At 55.3% G+C, this 23,129-nt stretch overlaps 1 protein-coding gene across 1 annotated transcript; it reads left to right on the top strand.

The window, feature by feature from the left end:
• Nucleotides 1–7,209: 7,209 nt before the first annotated feature.
• LOC121843533 (integumentary mucin A.1-like) lies at nucleotides 7,210–22,369 on the top strand. Its single transcript, XM_042313178.1, has 4 exons — nucleotides 7,210–7,390; nucleotides 12,501–12,554; nucleotides 12,833–13,113; nucleotides 22,346–22,369. Exons 2-4 carry the CDS (start codon nucleotides 12,515–12,517, stop codon nucleotides 22,367–22,369), a joined length of 345 nt encoding a protein of 114 aa, XP_042169112.1. The 5' UTR covers nucleotides 7,210–7,390; nucleotides 12,501–12,514.
• The last annotated feature ends 760 nt before the right edge of the window (nucleotides 22,370–23,129 follow it).

The raw sequence follows: 23,129 nt of genomic DNA, 5'->3' as shown, positions 1-23,129 counted from the left end.
CAACTAATAAATCAATCAACCAATACATCAATCGGCCAATCAACAACATACCAACCGGTAAATAAATTAGAACTAATAAATCAACCAACCAACCAATGCATCAATCAATCAATCAATCAATCAATCAATCAATCAATCAATCAATCTATCAATCAATACATCAACCAACCAAACAATACATTAACAAATACATCAATCAATCAACATACCACCAACAAATTAACCAATCAACCAAATAATAAATCAACCAACCAATACATCCATCAACCAACCAATACATCAACCAACCAATACATCAACCAACCAACCAATACATCAACCAATGCATTTACCAACCAACCAATAGGCTACCCGGGCGGTAGGGTAGCCTGGTGGTTAGAGTGTTGGACTAGTAACCGGAAGGTTGCAAGTTCAAATCCCCGAGCTGACAAGGTACAAATCTGTCATTCTGCCCCTTTTTAATTTTTAATTTTGATTTATTTCACCTTTATTTAACCAGGTAGGCTAGTTGAGAACAAGTTCTCATTTGCAACTGCGACCTGGCCAAGATAAAGCATAGCAGTGTGAGCAGACAACACAGAGTTACACATGGAATAAACAATTAACAAGTCAATAACACAGTAGAAAACAAGGGGGAGTCTATATACAATGTGTGCAAAAGGCATGAGGAGGTAGGCGAATAATTACAATTTTGCAGATTAACACTGGAGTGATAAATGATCAGATGGTCATGTACAGGTAGAGATATTGGTGTGCAAAAGAGCAGAAAAGTAAATAAATAAAAACAGTATGGGGATGAGGTAGGTGAAAATGGTGGGCTATTTACCAATAGACTATGTACAGCTGCAGCGATCGGTTAGCTGCTCAGATAGCTGATGTTTGAAGTTGGTGAGGGAGATAAAAGTCTCCTAGGCCGTCATTTAAAATAAGAATTTGTTCTTAACTGACTTGCCTAAAGAAAAAAGAAAAAATAAACCACCCAATACATCAACCAACCAATTCATAATGTACTAAATCAATCAACACATCAACAAACCAATACATCAATCAATACATAAATTAATCAATACATCAACCAATAGATCAACCAACCAATACATCAGTAGAGGATGCTGGGTAGTGTAGTGGTATAGTAAACTTAGTAGTAATTAAAGTTAATGAACAGCATTCCAACTAGAAAGAAACGAATGGGTTGTGGACTGTGTAAACACATAAGGTCGTTAACCTATGGTTGAACCTACAGAAACTTACCTCTGGGGTTTTTAGTTGAGGCAGTGAGTGCATTTCTAGGTTTTTCTGTTAATTAGAACTGTCAGCTCAGTGGTGATTGATAATGTTGAGGGGTCAAAAGTTACCTGTGAGTGTGTTAGTAAGTTAGAATGTACTTTTCACCTTACTTTGTCCTGGACGAGTGGAGGGGATTCTGTTAAAGCAATGAAATGACGTCATGATCTGTATATAAACTGTTGCTCGTGGTTAAGTGGGAGCGCGCTCCGAGAATAAATTCTGTTACCTATTATTTAAAAGACTGGTCTCCATCTATTTTATGCAAACAAGAATCTTACAAATTAGATTAAGGGTCTTCAATTAATGAAAGCACATTGGCATAATTAAATTACACTAACAAGGGGTGAGTCTCAATAGTCTAGTTTAGTCTAGGGGTGAGTCTCAATAGACTTAAACTATAGAACTATAGACCATTCACTAGAGGTAAAGAACTATAGACCATTCACTAGAGGTAAAGAACTATAGAACTATAGACCATTCACTAGAGGTAAAGAACTATAGACCATTCACTAGAGGTAAAGAACTATAGAACTATAGACCATTCACTAGAGGTATAGAACTATAGACCATTCACTAGAGGTATAGAACTATAGAACTATAGACCATTCACTAGAGGTATAGAACTATAGACCATTCACTAGAGGTATAGAACTATAGACCATTCACTAGAGGTATAGAACTATAGACCATTCACTAGAGGTATAGAACTATAGACCATTCACTAGAGGTATAGAACTATAGACCATTCACTAGAGGTATAGAACTATAGACCATTCACTAGAGGTAAATAACTATAGAACTATAGACCATTAACTAGAGGTATAGAACTATAGAACTATAGACCATTCACTAGAGGTATAGAACTATAGACCATTCACTAGAGGTAAAGAACTATAGACCATTCACTAGAGGTATAGAACTATAGACCATTCACTGGAGGTATAGAACTATAGACCATTCACTAGAGGTATAGAACTATAGACCATTCACTAGAGGTAAAGAACTATAGAACTATAGACCATTCACTAGAGGTATAGATCTATAGACCATTCACTAGAGGTATAGAACTATAGACCATTCACTAGAGGTATAGAACTATAGACCATTCACTAGAGGTAAAGAACTATAGACCATTCACTAGAGGTATAGATCTATAGACCATTCACTAGAGGTATAGAACTATAGACCATTCACTAGAGGTATAGAACTATAGACCATTCACTAGAGGTATAGAACTATAGACCATTCACTAGAGGTATAGAACTATAGACCATTCACTAGAGGTATAGAACTATAGACCATTCACTAGAGGTATAGAACTATAGACCATTCACTAGAGGTAAAGAACTATAGACCATTCACTAGAGGTATAGAACTATAGACCATTCACTAGATGTAAAGAACTATAGACCATTCACTAGAGGTATAGAACTATAGACCATTCACTAGAGGTATAGAACTATAGACCATTCACTAGAGGTATAGAACTATAGAACTATAGACCATTCACTAGAGGTATAGAACTATAGACCATTCACTAGAGGTATAGAACTATAGAACTATAGACCATTCACTAGAGGTAAAGAACTATAGACCATTCACTAGAGGTAAAGATCTATAGACCATTCACTAGAGGTATAGAACTATAGACCCTTCACTAGCGGTATAGAACTATAGACCATTCACTAGAGGTAAAGAACTATAGACCATTCACTAGAGGTATAGAACTATAGACCATTCACTAGAGGTATAGAACTATAGACCATTCACTAGAGGTATAGAACTATAGACCATTCACTAGAGGTATAGAACTATAGACCATTCACTAGAGGTATAGAACTATAGAACTATAGACCATTCACTAGAGGTAAAGAACTATAGACCATTCACTAGAGGTATAGAACTATAGACCATTCACTAGAGGTATAGAACTATAGACCATTCACTAGAGGTATAGAACTATAGACCATTCACTAGAGGTATAGAACTATAGACCATTCACTAGAGGTATAGAACTATAGAACTATAGACCATTCACTAGAGGTATAGAACTATAGACCATTCACTAGAGGTAAAGATCTATAGACCATTCACTAGAGGTATAGAACTATAGACCATTCACTAGAGGTATAGAACTATAGACCATTCACTAGAGGTAAAGAACTATAGACCATTCACTAGAGGTATAGAACTATAGACCATTCACTAGAGGTAAAGAACTATAGACCATTCACTAGAATAGAACTATAGACCATTCACTAGAGGTATAGAACTATAGACCATTCACTAGAGGTATAGAACTATAGACCATTCACTAGAGGTATAGAACTATAGACCATTCACTAGAGGTATAGAACTATAGACCATTCACTAGAGGTAAAGAACTATAGACCATTCACTAGAGGTATAGAACTATAGACCATTCACTAGAGGTAAAGAACTATAGACCATTCACTAGAGGTAAAGAACTATAGACCATTCACTAGAGGTATAGAACTATAGAACTATAGACCATTCACTAGCGGTAATGAAACAAGGGGTGGTGGAAGGAGTGGTAGGGGGGGAGGGGGAGTCCATGAGGTGGTGGGAGGAGACAAAGGGATGAGTACAGCTTTGGGAATGTTGTTCATGTTTTGTTCCGCCCAACAAGGTGGCTAAACAGGATGTGAGCAGTTCTGAGATGGTTTTTGGGAAGTATGTGCCTCTGGGTTACTGGGGAATAGATGCTTTATAATAGGCTGTGTATTTCCGGGTAAGGTTGGGCCCTGACACGGCATCATCTGACTGAGCTTGTTGTCATTGCAGGCAATCTCAACGCTCTGTGTTACAGGGAAGACATCCTCCTCCCTCACGTGGTACCCTTCCTGCAGGCTCATCATGATATGACCCTCATAACAACCCGCATGACAACAAGCTATACTGCTAGTTCTGTGCGTTATTTCCTGCAAGACAGGAATGTCAGTGTTCTGCCATGGCCAGCGAAGAGCCCGGATCTCAATCCCATTGAGCACGTCTGGGACCTGTTGGGTCGGAGGGTGAGGGCCAGGGCCAGTCCCCCCTGAAATATCCAGGAACTTGCAGGTGCCTTGGTGGAAGAGTGGGGTAACATCTCACAGCAATAACTGGCAAATCTGGTGCAGTCCATGAGGAGGAGATGCACTGCAGTAATTAATGCAGCTGGTGGCCACATCAGATACTGATTGTTACTTTTGATTTTGACACCACCTTTGTTCAGGGACACATTATTCCATTTCTGTTAGTCACATGTCTGTGGAACGTGTTCAGTTTATGTCTCAGTTGTTGAATCTTGTTATGTTCAAACACATATTGAAAATAAACGCAGTTGACAGCGAGAAGACGTTTCTTTTTTTGCTGAGTTTACTAAACATAAATAATAAGGCAACATGTAAAGTGTTGTTCCCATGTTTCAAGAGATGAAAAAACTTTTACATCCCTGTTAGTGAGCATTTCTCCTTTTTCAAGAAATTCCATCTACCTGACAGGTGTGGCATATCAAGAAGCTGATGAAACAGCATGATCATTGTACAGGTGCACCTTGTGCTGAGGACAATAAAAGGCCACTTTCAAATGTGCAATTTTGTCACACAAAACAATGCCACAAATGTCTCAAGTTGAGGGAGCATGCAAATGGCATGCTGACTGCAGGAATGTCCACCCAGAGCTGTTGTCAGATAATTTCATGTTAATTTCTCTACCATAAGCCGCCTCCAAATTTGTTTTTGAGAAATTGGCAGAACGTCCAACTGTGTAATCGGCATCACAACCACAGACCACGCGTAGCCATGCCAACCCAGGACCTCCACATCCAGCTTCGTCACCTGCGGGATCGTCTAAGGGGGAGGAAGGGGAGAGGGGGTGTACTCTATGGATAGAGAACTGTTATCATTCTCTATCATAAAGATCATCCATTCACTAGAGGTTTAGTGCTCTATCTGTTATGAGAACTTGAGAACTATAATCATGCTGCTCTATCTGACAGTATAGAGAACTATAATCATGCTGCTCTATCTGACAGTGTAGAGAACTCTTAAATGCCTCTATCTGACAGTATAGAAACTCATGCTGCTCTATCTGACAGTATAGAACTGTAATCATGTCTTCTGACTAGTTGAATTAATCATGCTGCTCTATCTGACAGTATAGAGAACTGTAATCATGCTGCTCTATCTGACAGTTGAGAACTATAATCAGCTGCTCTATCTGACAGTATAGAGAACTGTAATCATGCTGCTCTATCTGACAGTGTAGAGAACGTCTTAAATGCCTTGAATTAATCATCACCTGAGAAAGCTTTGTCCATTCCGTTGTTCAGCTTTGAAACAACGTAATCCACGACCATATTTCGCACTCAGTTTCAACCTGCGTGTTCAAAAATGTTTGCCTAACAAAAGCACGATACTGTTTTGATGATCGGAGTTTGATGTGATTTTCAAATGCATTTGCATTGAATGGTTAGAGGGACTATAGAGCCCTGGGTACCAGGACATTAGGACCTGATGGAGGGACAATAGAGGCCTGGATACCAGGACATTAGGACCTGATGCAATAGAGCCCTGGGTACCAGGACATTAGGACCTGATGGAGGGACAATAGAGGCCTGGATACCAGGACATTAGGACCTGATGTAGGGACAATAGAGCCCTGGGTACCAGGACATTAGGACCTGATGTAGGGACAATAGAGCCCTGGGTACCAGGACATTAGGACCTGATGGAGGGACAATAGAGCCCTGGGTACCAGGTCATTAGGACCTGATGGAGGGACAATAGAGCCCTGGGTGCCAGGTCATTAGGACATGACGGTCGTTAGTGAGTTGGGTACCAGGACATTAGATACCTGATGGTGGGACAATAGAGCCCTGATTACCAGACCATTAGGGCCTGACGGTCATTGGTGAGTTGGGTACCAGGACATTAGGACATGAAGAAGGGACAATAGAGCACTGAGTACCAGACCTTTAGGACCTGATGTGGGCTATACTCAGCCTTGTCTCAGGGTAGTAAGATGGTGGTCTGTTGATATCCCTCTAGTGGTGTTGGGGCTGTGGGCATCTTGCCTGGTTGGCCCTGTCCGCAGGTAACTTTAGATGGGGCCCTGAACCCCCCTGTCTCAGAGCCCAGTATCCATGTTGCATAGCCAGGGAGTTAACAAGTTAACAAGTTAAGGCCAGTCTGTCTGATCTGGGGTATTGAACCCTGACCTGTTCACAGGACCTTAATGGCCACATGTAGCCTACTCTTAAATCTCTATCTGGTACAGCCAGAAGAGGACTGGCCCACCGCTCAGAGCCTGGTTCCTCTGGTCTACCCAGTACAGCCAGAAGAGGACTGGCCCACCCCTCAGAGCCTGGTTCCTCTGGTCTACCCAGTACAGCCAGAAGAGGACTGGCCCACCCCTCAGAGCCTGGTTCCTCTGGTCTACCCAGTACAGCCAGAAGAGGACTGGCCCACCCCTCAGAGCCTGGTTCCTCTGGTCTACCCAGTACAGCCAGAAGAGGACTGGCCCACCCCTCAGAGCCTGGTTCCTCTGGTCTACCCAGTACAGCCAGAAGAGGACTGGCCCACCCCTCAGAGCCTGGTTCCTCTGGTCTACCCAGTACAGCCAGAAGAGGACTGGCCCACCCCTCAGAGCCTGGTTCCTCTCTAGGTTTCTTCCTAGGTTCCTGCCTTTCTAGGGAGGTTTTTCCTAGCCACTGTGCTTCTACAGCTGCATTGCTTGCTGATTGGTCCCTCACTTTGTGTTCATTGTTTGTTTTCAGCTGGGTTTGAACAAACATCATAACACTGAGGGTGTGGTTAAGGTAGTCTAAGAGTCACTTTTGACTTTGGTTAGTCGTTTTGCAGGTCTTGTAGGTGGATACATTTTTTTGAAAGGCATGATTGACGCTCGTGAATGGCAGGCGAAAAACGAGTCCAGCAAGTTAGAAAAAATTCCAAGTCTAGTTTTCCGTCATCGTACAAAACCCCCTCTGCCCAGGAGTTGCTCATCTTTAGTTCTCAGAAAGAGAGGAGTTATTTGTACATATTTTCTCATCTGAGTAGTCTACAGGTCCTAGCAGACACAACGTCTCTGATATTCTCAGGTAGGAAGCAGCTTCGGTGAATTTGATTGTCATGATTGCTTGTTCAAATTGTATATACATTTTCTTCCTATTTCAAGACCTTAGTAGTCTTAGACCAACCTATGCAACTGAAAGCTACATCTGTTATTAATGGGATGCTATAGATATAAACCCATAGATGTAGGTTAACTGTTGCCATCTGTTATTAACGGGATGCTATAGGTATAAACCCATAGATGTAGGTTAACTGTTGCCATCTGTTATTAATGGGATGCTATAGGTATAAACCCATAGATGTAGGCTAACTGTTGCCATCTGTTATTAATGGATGCTATAGGTATAAACCCATAGATGTAGGTTAACTGTTGCCATCTGTTATTAACAGGATGCTATAGGTATAAACCCATAGATGTAGGTTAACTGTTGCCATCTGTTATTAATGGGATGCTATAGGTATAAACCCATAGATGTAGGCTAACTGTTGCCATCTGTTATTAATGGGATGCTATAGGTATAAACCCATAGATGTAGGCTAACTGTTGCCATCTGTTATTAACGGGATGCTATAGGTATAAACCCATAGATGTAGGTTAACTGTTGCCATCTGTTATTAATGGGATGCTATAGGTGTAAACCCATAGATGTAGGTTAACTGTTGCCATCTGTTATTAATGGGATGCTATAGGTATAAACCCATAGATGTAGGCTAACTGTTGCCATCTGTTATTAACGGGATGCTATAGGTATAAACCCATAGATGTAGGTTAACTGTTGCCATCTGTTATTAACGGGATGCTCTAGGTGTAAACCCATAGATGTAGGTTAACTGTTGCCATCTGTTATTAACGGGATGCTATAGGTATAAACCCATAGATGTAGGCTAACTGTTGCCATCTGTTATTAATGGGATGCTATAGGTATAAACCCATAGATGTAGGCTAACTGTTGCCATCTGTTATTAATGGGATGCTATAGGTATAAACCCATAGATGTAGGTTAACTGTTGCCATCTGTTATTAACGGGATGCTCTAGGTATAAACTCATTAGTGTAGGGATTGCTTGACGGGATATTTTTATAGAGGTGCAGAATTGTTGATATAGCTTCACCAAGGCCAATCTGATTCACAATTTAGAGACGGAGAGAGAGAGAGAGAGAGAGAGCGAGAGAGAGAGAGAGAGAGAGAGAGAGTAATGGTGAGAGAGATATGGAGAGATGGAGAGAGAGATGGTGAGAGAGATATGGAGAGATGAGAGGGAGAGGGAGAGATGGAGAGAGAGATATAGAGAGATGGAGAGAGAGAGAGAGAGAGATGGAGCGAGGGATATAGAGAGATGACATGAAAGGGAGGTGTGGTCAGGAGGGGAGAAAGAAACAGGTTGGACTCACTTCCACTTAACATTGTTAAGATAATTACCACACTGAATAAATTACTTTAAGATAATTACCACACTGAATCAATGACTTTAAGATAACTACCACACTGAATCAATGACTTTAAGTTAACTACCACACTGAATCAATGACTTTAAGATAACTACCACACTGAATCAATGACTTTAAGATAATTACCACACGAATAAATTACTTTAAGATAACTACCACACTGAATAAATGACTTTAAGATAACTACCACACTGAATAAATGACATTAAGATAACTACCACACTGAATAAATGACATTAAGATAACTACCACAGTGAATCAATGAGTTTTGAGGCTGGTTAGGATTTACACCTTTAAAGGCCTTCTCTACACCTTCAGTGGGTGGGTCGTCCTTCACAAGCTGACAAGAACTGTTGGCTAGTCTGGTAATTACAAGGCTGGAAAGGGGGCTTTTGTTGAAGGAATTGTGTGAACTTTTGCACCAGATAGGGCCACCGTTGTTTTGGTCAAAGTAACTACCTTTGGGGAACGTCCAGTCAGTCTTTGATAGTTTGATAATGTTGTAAAAAATAAAAATGCTTGATTACTGGTAACCTTAGCAACACTTATTTTTTTCTTCTGGGCTCCAGTGACGCGGTGGTCTAAGGCACTACGTCTCAGCAGCTTGAGGCGTCACTACAGACACCCTGGTTCGAATCCAGGCTGTATGACAACCGGCCGTGATTGGGAGTCCCACCGGGCGGCGAACAATTGGCCCGGCGTCGTCAGGGTTTGGCCGGTGTAGGCCGTCATTATAAATAATAATGATAATGATAATAAGAATAAGAATAATTATAAAAAATAAAAATGGATGATAATGACAATAATGATAATGATGGTAATGATAATAAAGATAATTATCATGATATTAATAATGATAATAATAATAATGATGACAATAATAATAACGATCATAATAACAACAATAATAATGATCATAATAATGATAATAATAATGATGGTAATAATTATTGTTATTATTATCATCATAATAACGATGATAATAATAATGATGATAATGATACGAATTGTGATAATAATAATGATATTAACAACGATGATAATAAAATAATGATACTAATAAAAATGATGATGATAATGAGAATAATTGTAATAATGAAAACAATAATGGTAATAAAAATACAAATTATCATGTTGATAATAACAATAATAACAGCGATAACGATAATGATAATAATAATCATAATAATGTGATAATGATAATAACAATAATAACAGTGATAATTATAATAATAATGATAATAATAGCAATGATAATAACAATAATAACAATGATAACGATAACGATAATAATAATCATAATAATGCGATATTGATAATAACAATAATAACAATGATAATTATAATAATAATGATAATAATAACAATGATAATAACAATAATAACAATGGTAACGATAATGATAATAATAATCATAATAATGTGATAATGATAATAACAATAATAATTATACATAATGATAATTATACAGTAATGTACAGCAATACAGTAATCTACAGTGAAAGCAGAGCAGAGGGCTGAAGACATTGGAAGCAGGCTGATAAGACATCTACTGGTAAACACATAGGGGACACTGTGTCACGCCCTGGTCTTAGTATTTTGTGTTTTCTTTATTATTTTGGTCAGGCCAGGGTGTGACATGGATTTATTATGTGGTGTGTTTTGTCTTGGGGTTTTGTGAGGTATTGGTTTAGTCTATGGCTGTCTGGAGTGGTTCTCAATCAGAGGCAGGTGTTTATCGTTGTCTCTGATTGGGAACCATATTTAGGCAGCCATATTCTTTGAGTGTTTCGTGGGTGATTGTTCCTGTCTCTGTGTTAGTTTGCACCAGTTTAGGCTGTTTCGGTTTTCATGTTACTGTTATTGTTTTTGTATTGTTCGTATTTATTCGGTTATTAAACATGTATCAAAATTACCACGCTGCATTTTGGTCCGACTCTCCTTCGACACAAGAAAACCGTGACAGAATCACCCACCACAACAGGACCAAGCAGCGTGGTGACAGGCAGCGGCAGCAGGAGCTACGAAGTTTGGATTATACGACTTGGGAGGAAATAGACAGGTGGGCGGTCGACCCAGAGAGAGTGCCGGAGCCCGCCTGGGATTCGCTGGAGCAGTGCGAAGAGGGTTATAGGAGAATGGAGTTGGAGAGACAAGCACGGCGGCGCGGAAGGAAGCCCGAGAGTCAGCCCCAAAAATGTATTGGGGGGGGGGGGCTGAGGGAGAGTGTGGCAGAGTCAGGAGTCAGACCTGAGCCAACTCCCCTGTTTATCGTGAGGAGCCAAGGAGGAGGCCAGAACCAGAAGCTGGTGTTGGAGGTGAGCTAAGCAGAGACTGTGAAGGAGTTAATGGGGTAATTGGAGGAGAGAGTTATAAGGGAGTTGCTGTGTTGGTGCTTTAGGTACGGTATTCGCCCGACTGAGCGTGTCGGGGATTTGATGGCACCTGGGTCAGCGCTCCATACTCGTCCTGAGGTACGTGTTAGTCGGCTGGTGAAGATTGTGCCAGCCTCACGCACCAGGCCTCCTGTGCACCTCCCTAGCCTTGCACGTCCTGTGCCAGCCCTGCTCTCAAGCTCTCCAGTACGCCTTCACGGTCCGGTCCATCCTGTGCCACCTTCACACACCAGTCCTCCGGTGGCAGCTCCCCGCACCAGGCTTCCTGTGCGTGTTCTCGGCCCAGTACCACCAGTGCCAGCACCACGCACCAGGCCTTCAGTGCGCCTCGCCTGTTCAGCGCTGTCAGAGCCTTTCTCCTCTCCAGCGCTGTCGGAGTCTCCCGCCTGATTAGCGCTGCCGGAGTCTCCTGCCTGTTCAGCGCTGCCTGAGATGCCAGTCTGCATGGAGCAGCCAGAGCTGCCAGTCTGCATGGAGCAGCCAGAGCTGCCAGTCTGCATAGAGCAGCCAGAGCAGCTAGAGCCGCCAGTGAGCCAGGATCCACCAGTCAGCCAGGATCCGCCAGTCAGCCATGATCTTCCAGATCCGCCAGTGAGCCAGGATCCGCCAGTCAGCCATGATCTTCCAGATCCGCCAGTCAGCCAGGATCTTCCAGATCCACCAGTGAGCCAGGATCCGCCAGTCAGCCATGATCTTCCAGATCCGCCAGTCAGCCATGATCTTCCAGATCCGCCAGTCAGCCAGGATCCGCCAGAGCCAGGATCCGCCAGTCAGCCAGGATCTTCCAGATCCGCCAGTCAGCCATGATCTTCCAGATCCGCCAGTCAGCCAGGATCTTCCAGATCCGCCAGTCAGCCAGGATCCGCCAGAGCCAGGATCCGCCAGTCAGCCAGGATCTTCCAGATCCGCCAGTCAGCCATGATCTTCCAGATCCGCCAGTCAGCCATGATCTTCCAGATCCGCCAGTCAGCCAGGATCCGCCAGTCAGCCAGTTACTGTTACTGTTATTGTTTTTGTATTGTTCGTGTTTATTCGGTTATTAAATGTATCAAAATTACCACGCTGCATTTTGGTCCGACTCTCCTTCACCGCAAGAAAACCGTGACACACTGTTAATACAACTGAAGGTATTATAGGACTGCTGTTTGAAAATCAAGTAACATCATATGATTTTGTAATATGGACTAATATCTAATTAATGTTGGTCAATGACATCATCCTTCAACAGCGGTTAACGGAAGATCTAATGGGGTTCATGTATGATTGATGTTGTGTGGTTTACCTCTACAGAGACCTAAAAGGACATGGATATGAAGCCTCTGATGATTCTCCTCCTGCTAGCAGGTAATACACTGTGTTTGTGTGTGTTCCTTAGTGGTTAACCTTTCATTAGATTAAAAACGTTATATATCTCATGAGTGGATGGACAGCCACATTCTAAAACTGTAGCTAGAAAAAAGGGTTATGTCTTTATCAGCCGATAGAAGTTAATTTCATACCCCCGTTGTTGCAGTACACTTCCTGTACAGCAGGAAATTCAGACTTGTGTATTAAAGGTTGAGAACATTTCCGATTTTAAAATGTCAGACTTAATGTTGTCAACACCAATACTCCTGCCACAGCTGTCACCACCACCGCCCCTGCAGCAGCTCAAACCACCACCGCCCTTGCAGCAGCTGTCACCACCACTTCCCCTGGAGCAGCTGTCACCACCACCGCCCCTGCAGCAGCTGTCACAACAACCGTCCCTGCAGCAGCTGGTACCACCACCACTCCCGCAGCAGCTGCCACTACCACCACTCCTGCAGCAGCTGGTACCACCACCACCACTCCTTCAGCAGCTGTCACAACCACCGTCCCTGCAGCAGCTGGTGCCACCACCACTCCTGCACAGCTGACACTGGTACCACCACCACTCCTGCAGCAGCTGCTGCCACCACCACTCCTGCAGCAGCTGGTGCCACCACCACCACTCCTTCAGCAGCTGTCACACCACCGTCCCTGCAGCAGCTGGTGCCACCACCACTCCTGCAGCAGCTGACACTACCACCACTCCTGCAGCAGCTGGTGCCACCACCACTCCTGCAGCAGCTGGTGCCACCACCACCACTCCTGCAGCAGCTGGTACCACCACCACCCCTGCAGCAGCTGGTGCCACCACCACCGCCCCTGCAGCAGCTGGTACCACCACCGACCCTGCAGCAGCTCAAACCACCACCACCCCCTGCAGCAGATGTCACCACCACCGCCCTTGCAGCAGCTGGTACCACCACCACCACCACCACCCTGCAGCAGCTGGTACCACCACCACTCCTGCAGCAGCTGGTGCCACCACCACCGCCCTGCAGCAGCTGGTACCACCACCACCACTCCTGCAGCTGGTGCCACCACCACCACCACTCCTGCAGCAGCTGGTGCCACCACCACCACCACTCCTGCGGCAGCTGGTGCCACCACCACCACCACCACTCCTGCAGCAGCTGGTGCCACCACCACCACCACCACCACCTGCAGCAGCTGGCACCACCACCACCGCTCCTGCCTGGTGCCACCACCACCACCACTCCTGCGGCAGCTGGTGCCACCACCACCACCACTCCTGCAGCAGCTGGTGCCACCACCACTCCTGCAGCAGCTGGTTGCCACCACCACCTGCCCTGCGGCCAGCTGGTGCCACCACCACTCCTGCAGCAGCTGGTGCCACCACCACCACCGCTCCTGCAGCAGCTGGTGCCACCACCACCTCCTCCTGCAGCAGCTGGTACCACCACCACCACCACTCCTGCAGCAGCTGGTTACCACCACCACCACCCTCCTGCAGCAGCTGGTTGCCACCACCACCACCACTCCTGCAGCAGCTGGTGCCACCACCACCACCACCCTGCAGCAGCTGGTGCCACCACCACTCCTGCAGCAGCTGGTGCCCCCACCACCACCACTCCTGCAGCAGCTGGTACCACCACCACCACCACTCCTGCAGCAGCTGGTGCCACCACCACCACTCCTGCGGCAGCTGGTGCCACCACCACCACTCCTGCACTGGTGCCGCCACCACCACCACTCCTGCAGCAGCTGGTGCCACCACCACCACCGCTCCTGCGGCAGCTGGTGCCACCACCACCACCGCTCCTGCAGCAGCTGGTGCCACCACCACCACCACCACTCCTGCGGCAGCTGGTGCCACCACCACTCCTGCGGCGGCTGGTGCCACCACCACTCCTGCAGCAGCTGGTGCCACCACCACTCCTGCGGCGGCTGGTTGCCACCACTCCTGCCGGCGGCTGGTGCCACCACCACCACCGCTCCTGCGGCGGCTGGTGCCACCACCGCCACCGCTCCTGCGGCGGCTGGTTGCCACCACCACTCCTGCGGCGGCTGGTGCCACCACCACTCCTGCGGCGGCTGGTGCCACCACCACCACTCCTGCGGCAGCTGGTGCCACCACCACCACCACCACTGCGGCAGCTGGTGCCACCACCACTCCTGCAGCAGCTGGTGCCACCACCACCACCACCACTCCTGCGGCGCTGGTGCCACCACCACCACCACCACTGCCACCACCACCACCAGCTGGTTGCCACCACCACCACCGCCCTGCGGCGGCTGGTGCCACCACCACCACCCTGCGGCTGCTGGTTGCCACCACCACTCCTGCGGCGGCTGGTGCCACCACCACCACCCTCCTGCGGCGGCTGGTTGCCACCACCACCACCGCTCCTGCGGCGGCTGGTGCCACCACCACCACCACTCCTGCGGCTGCTGGTTGCCACCACCACCACCACCATGCGGCGGCTGGTGCCACCACCACCACCACTCCTGCGGCGGCTGGTGCCACCACCACCACCACTCCTGCGCTGCTGGTGCCACCACCACCGCCCTGCGGCGGCTGGTGCCCCCCACCACCACCACTCCTGCGGCAGCTGGTTGCCACCACCACCACTCCTGCGGCAGCTGGTGCCACCACCACCACTCCTGCAGCAGCTGGTGCCACCACCACCACCACCACCACCCCTGCGCGCAGCTGGTGCCACCACCACCACCACCGCTCCTGCCACAGGCCTGCAGCTGGTGCCACCACCACCGCTCCTGCGGCGGCTGGTGCCACCACCACCTCCCTGCGGCGGCTGGTGCCACCACCACCACCGCTCCTGCGGCAGCTGGTGCCACCACCACCGCCCCTGCAGCAGCTGGTACCACCACCACCGCTCCTGCAGCAGCTGGTTGCCACCACCACCGCCCTGCGGCAGCTGGTGCCACCACCACCTCTCCTGCAGCAGCTGGTGCCACCACCACCGCTCCTGCGGCGGCTGGTGCCCACCACCACCACCGCCCCTGCGGCGGCTGGTTCCACCACCACCGCCCTGCGGCGGCTGGTGCCACCACCACCGCTCCTGCGGCGGCTGGTGCCACCACCACCGCCCTGCGGCGCTGGTGCCACCACCACCTCTCCTGCGGCGGCTGGTGCCACCACCACCGCTCCTGCGGCGGCTGGTTGCCACCACCACCGCTCCTGCGGCGGCTGGTGCCACCACCACCGCTCCTGCGGCGGCTGGTGCCACCACCACCGCCCTGCGGCGGCTGCTGGTGCCACCACCACCGCTCCTGCGGCAGCTGGTGCCACCACCACCACCGCTCCTGCGGCGGCTGGTGCCACCACCACCGCCCTGCGGCGGCTGGTGCCACCACCACCGCCCTGCGGCGGCTGGTGCCACCAACCACCGCTCCTGCGGCGGGGTGCCACCACCACCGCTCCTGCGGCGGCTGGTGCCACCACCACCTCCTGCGGCGGCTGGTGCCACCGCCACCACAGCTCCTGCGGCGGCTGGTGCCACCACCACCGCCCTGCGGCAGCTGGTGCCACCACCACCGCTCCTGCGGCAGCTGGTGCCACCACCACCTCTCCTGCAGCAGCTGGTGCCACCACCACCGCGGCCTGGTTGCCCGCCACCACCTCCTGCGGCTGGTGCCACCACCACCGCTCCTGCGGCAGCTGGTGCCACCACCACTCTCCTGCAGCAGCTGGTGCCACCACCACCGCTCCTGCAGCTGGTGCCACCACCACCGCTCCTGCAGCAGCTGGTGCCACCACCACCACTCCTGCAGCAGCTGGTGCCACCCACCACCACCGCTCCTGCGGCAGGCTGGTGCCACCACCACCGCTCCTGCAGCGGCTGGTGCCACCACCACCGCTCCTGCAGCAGCTGGTGCCACCACCACCGCTCCTGCAGCAGCTGGTGCCACCACCACCGCTCCTGCGGCGGCTGGTGCCACCACCACCTCTCCTGCAGCAGCTGGTTCCACCACCACCACCGCTCCTGCGGCGGCTGGTGCCACCACCACCGCTCCTGCGGCGGCTGGTGCCACCACCACCGCTCCTGCGGCGGCTGGTGCCACCACCACCGCTCCTGCGGCAGCTGGTGCCACCACCACCGCTCCTGCACCTGGTGCCACCACCACCGCTCCTGCAGCAGCTGGTTGCCACCACCACCGCTCCTGCAGCAGCTGGTGCCACCACCACCGCTCCTGCAGCAGCTGGTACCACCACCACCGCTCCTGCGGCAGCTGGTGCCACCACCACCGCTCCTGCGGCAGCTGGTGCCACCACCACCGCTCCTGCGGCAGCTGGTGCCACCACCACCGCTCCTGCGGCGGCTGGTTGCCACCACCACCACCCTGCGGCAGCTGGTGCCACCACCACCGCTCCTGCGGCGGCTGGTGCCACCACCACCGCTCCTGCGGCGGCTGGTGCCACCACCACCCTCCTCCTGCGGCGGCTGGTGCCACCACCACCGCTCCTGCGGCGGCTGGTACCACCACCACCACTGCTCCTGCGGCGGCTGGTGCCACCACCACCCTGCTCCTGCGTGCCAGCTGGTGCCGCCACCACCACCGCTGCGGCAGCTGGTGCCACCACCACCGCCCCTGCGGCGGCTGGTGCCACCACCACCGCTCCTGCGGCGGCTGGTTGCCACCACCACCGCTCCTGCGGCAGCTGGTTCCACCACCACCGCTCCTGCGGCAGCTGGTGCCACCACCACCGCTCCTGCAGCAGGCTGGTGCCACCACCACCGCTCCTGCAGCGGCTGGTGCCACCACCACCGGCTCCTGCGGCAGCTGGTGCCACCACCACCGCTCCTGCGGCCAGCTGGTGCCACCACCACCGCTCCTGCGGCTGGTGCCACCACCACCACCGCCCCTGCGGCTGGTGCCACCACCACCTCCTGCGGCAGCTGGTGCCACCACCACCCCTGCGGCCTGCAGCGGCTGGTGCCACCACCACCGCTCCTGCGGCGGCTGGTGCCACCACCACCGGCTCCTGCGGCGGCTGGTGCCACCACCACCCTCCTGCGGCAGCTGGTGCCACCACCACCGCTCCTGCGGCGGCTGGTGCCACCACCACCACCTCCTGCGGCGGCTGGTGCCACCACCACCGCTCCTGCGGCAGCTGGTGCCACCACCACCGCTCCTGCGGCGGCTGGTGCCACCACCACCGGCTCCTGCGGCGGCTGGTGCCACCACCGCTCCTGCGGCGGCTGGTGCCACCACCACCGCTCCTGCGGCAGCTGGTGCCACCACCACCGCTCCTGCGGCTGGCTGGTGCCACCACCACCTCCTGCGGCAGCTGGTGCCACCACCACCACTGCTCCTGCCGCTCCTGCAGCTGGTGCCACCACCACCTCTCCTGCAGCGGCTGGTGCCACCACCACCGCTCCTGCGGCGGCTGGTGCCACCACCACCGGCTCCTGCAGCAGCTGGTGCCACCACCACCGGCTCCTGCGGCGGCTGGTGCCACCACCACGCTCCTGCGGCGGCTGGTGCCACCACCACCGCTCCTGCCACCGGCTGGTGCCACCACCACCCATCTCCTGCGGCTGGTTGCCACCACCACTGCTCCTGCGGCAGCTGGTGCCACCACCACAGCTCCTGCAGCAGCTGGTACCACCACCACCGCTCCTGCGGCGGCTGGTTGCCACCACCACCGTCCTGCGGCGGCTGGTTGCCACCACCACCGCTCCTGCAGCAGCTGGTGCCACCACCACCACCCTCCTGCGGCTGGTTCCACCACCACCGCTCCTGCAGCTGGTGCCACCACCACCGCTCCTGCAGCGGCTGGTGCCACCACCACCGCTCCTGCGGCGGCTGGTTCCACCACCACCGCTCCTGCGGCAGCTGGTGCCACCACCACCGCTCCTGCGGCGCTGGTGCCACCACCACCGCTCCTGCGGCGGCTGGTTGCCACCACCACCGCTCCTGCGGCAGCTGGTGCCACCACCACCGCTCCTGCGGCGGCTGGTGCCACCACCACCGCTCCTGCGGCGCTGGTGCCACCACCACCCTCCTGCGGCGGCTGGTGCCACCACCACCGCCCCTGCGGCAGCTGGTGCCACCACCACCTCCTGCGGCGGCTGGTGCCACCACCACCACCGCTCCTGCGGCTGGTGCCACCACCACCACCGCTCCTGCAGCAGCTGGTGCCACCACCACCTCCTGCGGCAGCTGGTTTGCCACCACCACCGCTCCTGCGGCAGCTGGTGCCACCACCATCCGCTCCTGCAGCGGCTGGTGCCACCACCACCGCTCCTGCGGCAGCTGGTGCCACCACCACCCCATCCTGCAGCGGCTGGTGCCACCACCACCGGCTCCTGCGGCAGCTGGTGCCACCACCACCGCTCCTGCGGCAGCTGGTTACCACCACCACCGCTCCTGCGGCAGCTGGTGCCCACCACCACCGCCCTGCGGCGGCTGGTGCCACCACCACCGCTCCTGCGGCGGCTGGTGCCACCACCACCGGCTCCTGCGGCGGCTGGTGCCACCACCACCGCTCCTGCGGCGGCTGGTGCCACCACCACCGCTCCTGCGGCGGCTGGTGCCACCACCACCTCTCCTGCGGCGCTGGCTGGTGCCCACCACCACCGCTCCTGCAGCTGGTGCCACCACCACCGCCCCTGCGGCAGCTGGTGCCACCACCACCAGCCCCTGCGGCGGCTGGTGCCACCACCACCGCTCCTGCAGCGGCTGGTGCCACCACCGCCGCTCCTGCGGCGGCTGGTGCCACCACCACCATCCTGCGGCGGCTGGTACCACCACCACCGCTCCTGCGGCTGGCTGGTGCCACCACCACCTCTCCTGCGGCAGCTGGTGCCACCACCACCGCTCCTGCGGCGGCTGGTGCCACCACCACCGCTCCTGCGGCGGCTGGTGCCACCACCGCTCCTGCGGCGGCTGGTGCCACCACCACCCCTGCGGCGGCTGGTTACCACCACCACCACTCCTGCGGCGGCTGGTGCCACCACCACCGCCCCTGCGGCGGCTGGTTGCCACCACCGCCCCTCCTGCGGCGGCTGGTTGCCACCACCACCGCCCCTGCGGCGGCTGGTTCCACCACCACCGCTCCTGCGGCCAGCTGGTGCCACCACCACCGCTCCTGCGGCGGCTGGTGCCACCACCACCGCTCCTGCGGCGCTGGTGCCACCACCACCACTCCTGCAGCAGCTGGTGCCACCACCACCTCTCCTGCGGCAGCTGGTGCCACCACCACCACCCTGCGGCAGCTGGTGCCACCACCACCGCTCTTGCCACCACCACTCCTGCTGGTTCCACCACCACCGCTCCTGCGGCGGCTGGTGCCACCACCACCGCCCTGCGGCGGCTGGTTCCACCACCACCGCTCCTGCGGCTGGTGCCACCACCACCACCTCCTGCGGCGGCTGGTGCCACCACCACCACCGCCTCCTGCGGCAGGCTGGTGCCACCACCACCGCTCCTGCGGCGGCTGGTGCCACCACCACCATCCTGCGGCGGCTGGTTACCACCACCACCCTCCTGCGGCGGCTGGTGCCACCACCACCGCTCCTGCGGCGGCTGGTGCCACCACCACCGTCCTGCGACGGCTGGTTGCCACCACCACCGCTCCTGCAGCAGCTGGTGCCACCACCACCGCTCCTGCAGCTGGTACCACCACCACCACCGCTCCTGCGGCAGCTGGTGCCACCACCACACCTCCTGCAGCTGGTGCCACCACCACCAGCTCCTGCGGCGGCTGGTGCCACCACCACCCGGCTCCTGCAGCGGCTGGTGCCGCCACCACCGCTCCTGCGGCAGCTGGTGCCGCCACCACCGCTCCTGCCACCACTGGTGCCACCACCACCGCTCCTGACGGCGGCTGGTGCCACCACCACCTCCTGCGGCAGCTGGTGCCACCACCACCGCTCCTGCGGCGGCTGGTGCCACCACCACCGTCCTGCGCAGCTGGTGCCACCACCACCGCTCCTGCGGCGGCTGGTGCCACCACCACCGCTCCTGCGGCGGCTGGTGCCACCACCACCGCTCCTGCAGCGGCTGGTGCCACCACCACCGCTCCTGCAGGCGCTGGGCTGCCACCACCACCGCTCCTGCGGCAGCTGGTTGCCGCCGCCACCTCCCCTGCGGCTGGTGCCACCACCACACTCCTGCGGCTGGTGCCACCACCACCGCTCCTGCAGGCTGGTGCCGCCACCACCGCTCCTGCGGCGGCTGGTGCCACCACCACTCCTGCGGCTGGTGCCACCACCACCGCTCCTGCAGCAGCTGGTGCCACCACCACCGTCCTGCGGCGGCTGGTCCCACCACCACCGCCCTGCGGCGGCTGGTGCCACCACCACCTCCTGCGGCGGCTGGTGCCACCACCACACTCCTGCGGCAGCTGGTGCCACCACCACCGCTCCTGCAGCAGCTGGTGCCACCACCACCGCTCCTGCGGCGGCTGGTTGCCGCCACCACCGCTCCTGCGGCGGCTGGTGCCACCACCACCTCTCCTGCGGCGGCTGGTGCCACCACCACCGCTCCTGCGGCGGCTGGTGCCACCACCACCGGCTCCTGCGGGCAGCTGGTGCCACCACCACCGCCCCTGCGGCGGCTGGTGCCACCACCACCGCTCCTGCAGCAGCTGGTACCACCACCACCGCTCCTGCGCGGCTGGTGCCACCACCACCGCTCCTGCGGCTGGTGCCACCACCACCGCTCCTGCGGCGGCTGGTTGCCACCACCACCACCCCTGCGGCAGCTGGTGCCACCACCACCTCCTGCGGCGGCTGGTGCCACCACCACCGCCTGCTGCCACCACCACCGCCCCTGCGTGGTGCCGCCACCACCGCTCCTGCGGCGGCTGGTGCCACCACCACCCGCTCCTGCGGCTGGTTGCCACCACCGCCCCTGCGGCCAGCTGGTGCCACCACCACCGCTCCTGCGGCAGCTGGTGCCACCACCACCGCTCCTGCGGCGGCTGGTGCCACCACCACCGCCCTGCGGCGGCTGGTGCCACCACCACCGCTCCTGCGGCAGCTGGTGCCACCACCACCGCCCTGCGGCGGCTGGTGCCACCACCACCGCTCCTGCGGCTGGCTGGTGCCGCCACCACCACTCCTGCGGCACCTGGTTGCCACCACCACCGCCCTGCAGCAGCTGGTGCCACCACCACCGCTCCTGCGGCGGCTGGTGCCACCACCACCGCTCCTGCGGCAGCTGGTTCCCACCACCACCTGGCCCTGCGCCCTGCGGCTGGTTGCCACCACCACCGCTCCTGCGGCGGCTGGTTGCCACCACCACCGCTCCTGCAGCAGGCTGGTTCCACCACCACCGCCGCTCCTGCCCGTCAGCAGCTGGCTGGTACCACCACCACCTCCTGCAGCAGCTGGTACCACCACCACCGCTCCTGCAGCAGCTGGTGCCACCACCACCCGCTCCTGCAGCTGGTGCCACCACCACCGCTCCTGCGGCTGGCTGGTTCCACCACCACCGCTCCTGCAGGCAGTGGTTGCCGCCACCACCCTCCTGCAGCTGGGCGCCACCACCACCACTCCTGCAGCAGCTGGTGCACCACCACCGCTCCTGCAGCAGCTGGTGCCACCACCACCGCTCCTGCAGCGGCTGGTGCCACCACCACCGCTCCTGCAGCAGCTGGTTCCACCACCACCGCTCCTGCGGCGGCTGGTGCCACCACCACCGCCCCTGCAGCAGCTGGTGCCACCACCACCGCTCCTGCGGCTCCTGGCTGGTGCCACCACCACCGCTCCTGCGGCAGCTGGTTGCCACCACCACCGCTCCTGCCGCGGCTGGTGCCACCACCACCCGCTCCTGCGGCTGCTTACCACCACCAGCTCCTGCACCACCACCGGCTCTGAGGTGGTCCACCACCACCTCTCCTGCGGCAGCTGGTGCCACCACCACCGCTCCTGCGGCAGCTGGTGCCACCACCACCGCTCCTGCGGCGGCTGGTTGCCACCACCACCGCTCCTGCGGCGGCTGGTTACGCCGCCGCCACCGTCGCCCTGGTTGCCGCCTGCCGCTCCTGCGGCGGCTGGTGCCCACCACCACCGTCCTGCGGCGGCTGGTTGCCGCCACCACCGCTCCTGCGGCGGCTGGTGCCACCACCACCGCCCTGCAGCGGCTGGTGCCGCCACCACCGGCTCCTGCGGCTGGCTGGTGCCACCACCACCGCTCCTGCGGCGGCTGGTGCCACCACCACCGCTCCTGCAGCGGCTGGTGCCACCACCACCGCTCCTGCGGCGGCTGGTTGCCACCACCACCTCTCCTGCGGCAGCTGGTGCCACCACCACCGCTCCTGCGGCGGCTGGTACCGCCACCACCGCTCCTGCGGCTGATGGTTGCCCCACCACCTCCTGCAGCAGCTGGTGCCACCACCACCTCTCCTGCAGCTGGCTGGTGCCACCACCACCCGCTCCTGCGGCAGCTGGTGCCACCACCACCGCTCCTGCGGCGGCTGGTTGCCACCACCACCTCTCCTGCGGCGGCTGGTGCCACCACCACCTCTCCTGCGGCAGCTGGTACCGCCACCACCCCCCTGCGGCGGCTGAGTTCACCACCACCGCTCCTGCTGCGGCGGCTGGTGCCACCACCACCATATCCTGCGGCAGCTGGTGC

Source organism: Oncorhynchus tshawytscha, unplaced genomic scaffold (assembly GCF_018296145.1).
Source record: "Oncorhynchus tshawytscha isolate Ot180627B unplaced genomic scaffold, Otsh_v2.0 Un_contig_3195_pilon_pilon, whole genome shotgun sequence".
Classification (NCBI taxonomy): domain Eukaryota; kingdom Metazoa; phylum Chordata; class Actinopteri; order Salmoniformes; family Salmonidae; genus Oncorhynchus; species Oncorhynchus tshawytscha.
This window is presented reverse-complemented; position numbering and strand designations above follow the sequence as displayed.